Here is an 8,015-nt window from a genome sequence, read left to right as displayed (position 1 = left end):
GGGAACTTCTCGCTTACTAAAACTTGCATACTAACTCTAAAAGTTAGTATGAGTAGTATGAGTAGTATGAGTAGTATGCGGTTTCGAACACAGCCTGAGAGTACGATGGACGTCCTTACCAGAGTGAATGAGCTGTGCTGCAGCGGCGCGTATTGATGACATCATCCCAGTAGACGCGTGAGTAAAAAGCCCCCGATAACAACAACATGGCAGCTCTGAGCTAACAGCGCACAATAGTACGTGTTCATTCATTCATTGGTCTTAAAGTATTGGTGAAATAAAGACAGATAATGCCTTATTTAGAGGCTGTATCGTCTCTGCCCTGTTCTCTCCCGTTATATGGATATACGGCGATCTCCAGTGATCTAAATATCTCCCGAAGGACGCCGACTTTCACCAAACTGTTATCGGTGAGTAGATGAAGGTATTTTATGCCAGAAATAAGGTCCAAGTTCTTTAGAAAAAAAAGAAACAGAGGCTGATACTTCGAAGGAGACAGAGTATAAAAAAAGATTTATTTATTAGAATTTTCCAAGAGTTGTGAAACACAAAAAAAAAACAAACCACAAACTAACAGACATGAAGAAGACGGACGAACCAGCATGATTGTCACCACGTTCCCACGTGCTGCTGTGCACGAAGACTAAAGTGGGTTTGTGTTTCAATATAAAAATAGAAGCGATATAAAGGTGATTGTCTCTTAAACCATCACGAAACTTAAAAATTCCACACGCCCTTCGATCCTCGCCACGTTTGTGGTTCGCTTTCAGTAACTCGCAGGACATCGTCAGCTGACTTCAGAGGGAACTACGAGGCAGCTGCACAGCCCGTCCTACAGAGGAGGAAGACCTTTTCCTTTAATAACAACTTTCATATCTTTAAATTTCCAGCAGAAATGACCTTTCCAGCTAACGTTTTTGACCCTCTGTCTGGTCCAAGCTCACCAAAACGTTCTCGCCTCAGAGCCCCGTTCCCCCGGCTGCAGAACTCTTGTATCCCAAGTTGAAATGAGAGCTACAAGGCACTTGGCTTTGCAGAAATACGCACATCTCATACGTGGTGCGGACACCGGGGCGTCCGGCGTGGAATGTGGAAGCGTGCGAGTGGTTGCCGTGGTAACACAACATAGAGGAGAAGTGGAGACGGAAAACTTCACAGACACAAACAGAACACGTAAAACACTTGAAAAAGAAATCAGCGTGCGTTTCCTGGACCGAAAACTTTGTGTTGAAGCGAACGCGTGAGCTCGCCAAAGCGGCCAAAGGTGTAACCGTGGAAACAGTCTGCTCGTAACAGCGCGGGAGGATGAATGCCGTCACTTCCTGGTTTTTAGGAGCCTCACAGCTCGGTGTCCTTGTATTTCTGAGGGTTGTAGTATCCTCTTTTGGTCTGATCGGCCAGCTGGCGGCGGTAGTCGGCCTCGTTGTCCTCGTGTCCCCTCGCCTCCGAGTACGGCGCCCTGGACGGAGCCTGAGGCTCGGCGTTGGAGCTCGAGCTGACAACAAAAACAAGCAGTTTAACTTTGGAACAACGAATTTTAACTTGCATCGATCCAAAACTTAAAGGGATAGTTCGCCTCTTTTGACATGAAGCTGTATGACATCCCATATCAGCAACATCATTTATGAACATCTTCTTACCCCCTGCTGTGTCCTGCGAGCAGAGTTCCAGCCTCGTTTTGGCGTATTACTCTTTTAAACGCATATTGCTTTGAGAAGCAAAACGCTTTATTTTTTTAAACCCCAGCCAACTAGCCGGAACTACCTTCATCAACACCAAAACGAGGCTGGAACTCGGCTCACAGGACGCAGCAGGGGGTAAGAAGATGTTCAGAAATGATGTTGCTAATATGGGATGTCATACAGCTTCATGTCAAAAGAGGTGAACTATCCCTTTAATGGGGATGTTTAAAGGTTTAAAAAAAACTTTAAACTTCAGAGAAGTGACCGGCGCTCTCACCCGATGGGCTGGGGGCGGTTCAGGTTGGGCTTTGGCAGTTTCATCGGGACGGCGTAGATGTCTGGATGCTTCTGGGCAATTTCCAGCTACACAGAGAGGAACAGACCCAGATATGTCAGAACTGATCGAATAACAAGTGAAGAAACAAAACACCACACGACACTGCGACTCACAGCAACACGAAGAGGCTAAAATTGTTTTGGCAGCGCGGCCCGTCTACCACATACACCTGAGCGCACGTTAAAGCAGCATTTATCACGAGTCTTTTCCTCTCAAAGTGCTAAACACGTGTCAGTAACCGACATGATGATGCTCCCGCTCTCCTCCGTCTACAAACCCCGATGCAATAAAAAATGCTCATTTATCAGAGTGGATGTTAGAAAACTGAAAGCAGCCACTGAGCGTTACTGACTCGGGCGTTTTCCGCCTCCTGCAGCTCCAGCAGCCTCTGAGCTCGGGCCAGGTGGTCCATCTTCTCGAAGGCTTTAATCTGGGAGGAGAGAGGAGCGCGTTAATGAAGGAAAACACCAAAAATAAGACATGCTGCACATCCATGAGGGCACGATTCACACGGAGAGGGAGTTTGGAGGTGAAGATGCCGGCGTTATGACTGATGGGGGCGTGTTAAAGGGGGGCTGCAAACATTCGGGGGGCCACGCAGACATGTGCAGTTACCTGCTCACCCTTTCTCTATTTCACATCAGGCACAAAGAAAGCAAAGGAGGAAGAAAAGGAGGAAGAAAAGGAGGAAGCAAAGGTTTTTACTGAGGACAGTAGAAGAAGAGAGAAATTTAAAAGCAGTCAGAAAAAGAAAACGTCTCTTTTATATCTACATTCAGAACATTATTGTGTTCTTTTTGGTGAAATCCTGACCTTGCCCATGAAGGACTTGTTGGCGGGGTCCTCCTCCGTCGCCTCCTCCTTCGGGCCGCGCTCCTCGGGCGTCTGGTTCAGACGGGCGATGGAGGGCTTCAGGGCCACCGGCGGGGGGGCCGGCTTGTTCACGGCGGCCACGTCGCTGCTGATGGTGCTGCTGGAGTGCGACTCGTAGCTGCGCGTGGAGTCCGTGCGAGTCTGGGCGCGCACCTGCAACAGGAAAAAACTCTTTCAGAACGAGCCCATCGCAGCTGCATTATTAAGACGAGTCCTATCTAAGCAGAGTTCTCCTGGGGAAGCTTTCCTTCTGCAAACATTTAGACAAAAGGGGGAAGATGTAAAGGACTTTGGTTTAGAGCTTAGAAAAAAAATTAAACCCGACCCTTTCCGAGCCCGTGCACAGTGTGTCCGAGCCCCGCCCGGCCCATTAACTGCAATTATGAGCCCGAGACCGCTTTAAACCCGACCATTTCTTAATATGTGGGCCGTTATAGCTGACGCTGTCGACTACAATTTTGAGTTGTTTGAAGTGAACCACAGAAATTTGTTAACAATTATCTTGATGAACAATGCAACAAGGACGACACGTATAGCTTAAATGTGTGTTTATTCGTGATTGGATCATAGCGTACATGGATCCGAATGAAGAGACGTAAAATAACAATGATGATAAACACAGTAGTCTGACTTGTGCAACTTTGTATACATTAAGAATATTGTCTATATAGAATATTTCGTCTAATTATTACATAATTTTGCCCGTACCAATTAAGCTAATAGTGATTTATATAAAAAAAAAAAAAAAAAGCTTGATCACGCCCGGTCCGGTTTGACTCTAAACTCTGTAAACTTTAGCAACATTTGAAACATTTTCAGGTGAGAAAGTAGTCGTTTAGATCCCCAACGTGTTGGAAACCTGACAAAATACCGGCTGTTTACAATTTTGTTCCCACGAATTCGGCGCTACTAAAGCTAGCCGCAGTGAGCAACGCACTTCCGGTTATTTTCACAAAATAAAATACCCGTTGCCTTTTATCACAGGGAAAGCCATTACGATACAATTGGTGCTTTTGTTTTGAAAACAGGAAGTGAACCTACCCTCGTTGTAGCTAGCTTGAAACTGACGTTTTGACAGGAAATGACGATCGGCGACGTCACGTTACGTTGCATCTTGGGTAGTTTGAGTATGAGTAGTAACCTCATGATGCATACCCAACATTTAGAGAATCTAGTATGCATCCGGGAACTTCTCGCTGACTCAAACTCGCATATTAACTCAAAAAGTTAGTATGAGTAGTAGAAGTATGCGGTTTCGAACAGCCTGAGTCTTAAAATAATGAAGATCACCCTGTCCAGCTGTTGTTTGTGCTTAGTTCTTTATCCATTATCCATTCTGTGTCAACCAAAACAAACGCACATTTCAGCAGAAACTCAACATCTAACTTGAGGAAACATGTAGCGCTAAGTTTCCTAAACTCGTTTTTCCCCCATGGATAGGTGAATGTTTGTTTTTTAGGTTACATATGGGTTACATATGTTTTAAACATTTCCTAAGTCTCTTTTATTTTTATTGAAGTTCTTGAATTTACCTGGATTATTTTAATTTAAGCTATTTTGTAATTAATTAATTCATTTTAATTTATTTTATCAGTTGGATGAACTCTAATTGGCCTAAAGATGATTATTTAGTATTTTTGTCTGTCTGATTGAATGCTTGTGTTAACAAATAAATCAGACGTTACTCAACAGTTACTCAGTACTTGAGTAGTTTTTTCACCGAGCACTTTTTTACTCTTACTCAAGTAATTATTTGGATGAATACTTTTTACTTTTACTTGAGTACAACTACAAATACAACATGAAGAAAGTCATCCCAGTATTAAGGTAAATGTGGTCTGAATTGAAAATATATTGGCTGTGTTGTTTCTTTTTTTGTGGGATGTTTTATATATATGTTGTGGTAAAAGTGTCTCTTCCCTTGGATTTTGCTCTCTTGTGAAAACAATAGTGAGTATCAGTGGGTTAGAGGGGGAGGAGAAGGTTCACCTTTGGGGGATCGGGGACAAAGGAGGGGGGAGGGCTGGGCTCTCTGTTCAGCATCTCTCTGCTTCCCGCCCTCCTCATACGAGCCCGGGGTTCGTGGTGGGGCCTCTACGTAAACAGATGCAGGGTTAGGAGATCACACACAGAAACAGAGGGGGAGGAATGGTTGGAATATGAGAAGCGGCGGCTGAAACGCGGCGGCGGCAGCGGGGGGGGGGGCGCCCACCTCGTCCGGAAGCACGGGCTCAGACGAGCGGCTGATGGCCGACACGGGCTGAGGCTCGTCCAGCGTCTCGTCCAGCTCGTTGTCGGTGTAAGCGCCGCCCTCGTCCGCCGTGTCCTCGTAGTCGCTGGTCAGGCGGCTGTCCATGCTGAGGTAGTCCGCGCTCATCGCCGACAGGTAAGACATGCGGTCGTCATGGAGATCCAGGTCCTCCTCTGAACCGTCCAGCTGAGAGCGAGTGACGGGAGGGACATTTAACCACAGTTTACGGGTAAAAAAAACAGGATCATAAGAGCTGGGAGGCATCTGCTCACCTTGCCCTCAGACACCCACACGGCTCGGTCCTGCTGTTCCTGGATCGAATCTTTCACGCTGCCGTACCACGCGTCATTCGCAGAGTTCAGATCGATGGCCGCTAAACATTCACAAAGACGAGCAAAACAAAACGTTAGTTAAAGGGATAGTTCGCCTCTTTTGACATGAAGCTGTATGACATCCCATATTAGCAACATCATTTATGAACATCTTCTTACCCCCTGCTGCGTCCTGTGAGCCGAGTTCCAGCCTCGTTTTGGTGTTGATGAAAGTAGTTCCGGCTAGTTGGCTGGGGTTTAAAAAAAAAAGCGTTTTGTTTCTCAAAACAATATGCGTTCAAAAGAGTAATACATTTGCATCACAAAATCGTTCTCAAGGAAAAAGTCAGACCTCACAATCACTTGTTCCTATTTTCTCTCCGGCTAGTCCGGCAAGCACCATGTATAAAATATATTTTATAAAAATATTATATTATATTAATATATTATTATTTTTTAATAATAATAACAATAATATTATTAAAATAATAATTATAATAATGTTATTATTATTTTTTAATGATAAATAATAATTGTATTGAATTAAATTTTATTATTCAATTATTATTGAATAATAAATTAGACTCGTATCACTGCGTGCTGTGTAGACCGTGCAGACTGAAGTGCAGTGATACGAAGGGAGAGAAAATAGGGCCAAGCGATGTGGGGTCTGACTTTTTCCTGGAGAACGATTTTGTGATGCAAATGTATTACTCTTTTGAACGCATATTGTTTTGAGAAGCAAAACGCTTTATTTTTTAAACCCCAGCCAACTAGCCGGACTACCTTCGTCAACACCAAAACGAGGCTGGAACTCTGCTCACAGGACGCAGCAGGGGATAAGAACATGTTCATAAATGATGTTGCTGATATGGGATGTCATACAGCTTCATGTCAAAAGAGGCGAACTATCCCTTTAAGCCGAGTCGCCCCGAGCGCTCGCCCCTCACTCACCGGTGAAGAGATGTGAGCAGGTCTTCCTCAGCTTGACGGACTGCTCGTACAGTTTGCGAGCGCTCCGGGTCGATCCGGGCATCAGGCGGCTCCTCATGGTCTTGACGCCTTGTTTGCTGTCCGGGTTCAGGAAAATGACGATGGGATACCACTGGGTGTAGTTCAAGGTGTCCACAGCTTTGGGAGTCACGTCCAGCAGGGCGTGGCGGTCCTGGAGGAACAGCCGGAGATGTCAGCAATGAGGCGACATTTTCCATAAAATACGGCATTTTTCCACCCAACTGTACCTGCTCGATGATTTGTCGGATGGTGTTCAGTCTCACCACTCCGGAGGACTTCTCAGTTCCTGCATCTTTGGGCTCCGTCTCTGCGGGAGAAAAGCAGTCGGTCACAAACCAGGGTGTATACAGGTATAAACAAGTTAAATTTAAGACTTTTTAAGACCTTTTAATACCACTTCTAAATGAAATTTAAGACCAAACGTACACACTGACAGTAAAACGGTAAAATGACGGTTGAGTTTAAGAACATCGACTAAACGTGTGTCATGCGAAAAGATCACAAAAATGTCATCACTGTCCTAAATTAAATTTATTGCAATATTTTCAGAACATTTAACATGAACAAATGCTTGTAAAATCAAGTAAATATATGTTTTTAAAAAATACTGTTCCTTTAGAGCAAAAAGAAAAATACACAAATATTTAAGACCCATGCAATCTGAATTTAACACAATTTAATACTTTTTAAGGTCTTATTTTCAGGAAAATTGATTTAAGACTTTTTAAGGACCCGCGGCCACCCTGACAAACGCTTCTGTAACTATTCAGAGATGTTAAAAAAGAAAACGGTGACGACACTTACTGGCGATAACAAACTCGTTTGGAATGTCGTTGGCCAACTTTTCGTTGACTGCGTCCGAAATGGGCCCAAATATCACCACAGGTCTCCTGAAACCAGCTGAAACGAAACAGAACAGCTTCTTATCACCGACGGAAAAAGTGCCCCTCCAAAAATAAGTAAAAAAAACAACAAATACGAGACGTTTTTGCTTGAAATAAGCAAATAAAACTGCCAATGGAACTAGTGAAAATCGGCTTGTCAATCTTCGGCTTTAGTCTTTTGCACACATGGTGCTGACCATCCTACATCAGTGAAGATGCTGTAACTGATGATAATCCTACAGTAACTGCTTGTGATGTCATTCCAAGATCTGATTTCTGACCTCCAAGTCAAACTGAACACAGCATGAATATCGTGCACTGGAAAATACCCCCAAAAAAAACAACAAATAAAAGACGTTTTTGCTTGAAATAAGCAAAAAAATCTGCCAATGGAACTAGTGAAAATCGGCTTGTCAAGATTTCTAGAAATAAAATGTGATATTTGGGACTTTTGAGATAAAAGTGATCTTGAAATTAGCATAAAAACCTCTTCAAATGTCAAAAAAAGCTTGTTTCATGTGATATGTGACTCAAAACAATTTGTTTTCAAGACTTTTTCACTTAACAAGATATTCCAGATGTATTTATATATAACTAATGTTTAATTTGTATATAACTAATGTTTTTTTTTTTATTTAACTAATGTTTTTATTAAATTTATAT

The 8,015-nt window shown here is 43.4% G+C and overlaps 1 protein-coding gene across 6 annotated transcripts in view; it reads right to left on the bottom strand.

Moving 5' to 3' along the window:
• Positions 1–485: 485 nt before the first annotated feature.
• The window catches only part of tjp2a (tight junction protein 2a (zona occludens 2)), a 46,100-nt gene continuing 38,570 nt past the window's right edge, over positions 486–8,015 (bottom strand). For 3 of the 6 annotated variants that reach the window (XM_075455797.1, XM_075455792.1, XM_075455796.1), the window contains 11 exons: positions 7,273–7,368; positions 6,696–6,775; positions 6,409–6,619; positions 5,416–5,516; positions 5,105–5,329; positions 4,882–4,986; positions 2,833–3,045; positions 2,635–2,649; positions 2,372–2,449; positions 1,960–2,045; positions 486–1,495 (listed from right to left, as the gene is read on the bottom strand). In XM_075455797.1, the coding sequence (XP_075311912.1) occupies positions 1,339–1,495; positions 1,960–2,045; positions 2,372–2,449; positions 2,635–2,649; positions 2,833–3,045; positions 4,882–4,986; positions 5,105–5,329; positions 5,416–5,516; positions 6,409–6,619; positions 6,696–6,775; positions 7,273–7,368 (1,367 nt within the window). In that variant the 3' untranslated portion in view covers positions 486–1,338. The remainder of the gene's footprint in view (positions 1,496–1,959; positions 2,046–2,371; positions 2,450–2,634; positions 2,650–2,832; positions 3,046–4,881; positions 4,987–5,104; positions 5,330–5,415; positions 5,517–6,408; positions 6,620–6,695; positions 6,776–7,272; positions 7,369–8,015) is intronic. The other 3 variants (XM_075455794.1, XM_075455793.1, XM_075455795.1) reach the window with 3 other exon arrangements.

Source organism: Odontesthes bonariensis, chromosome 22, assembly GCF_027942865.1.
Source record: "Odontesthes bonariensis isolate fOdoBon6 chromosome 22, fOdoBon6.hap1, whole genome shotgun sequence".
Lineage (NCBI taxonomy): Eukaryota > Metazoa > Chordata > Actinopteri > Atheriniformes > Atherinopsidae > Odontesthes > Odontesthes bonariensis.
This window is presented reverse-complemented; position numbering and strand designations above follow the sequence as displayed.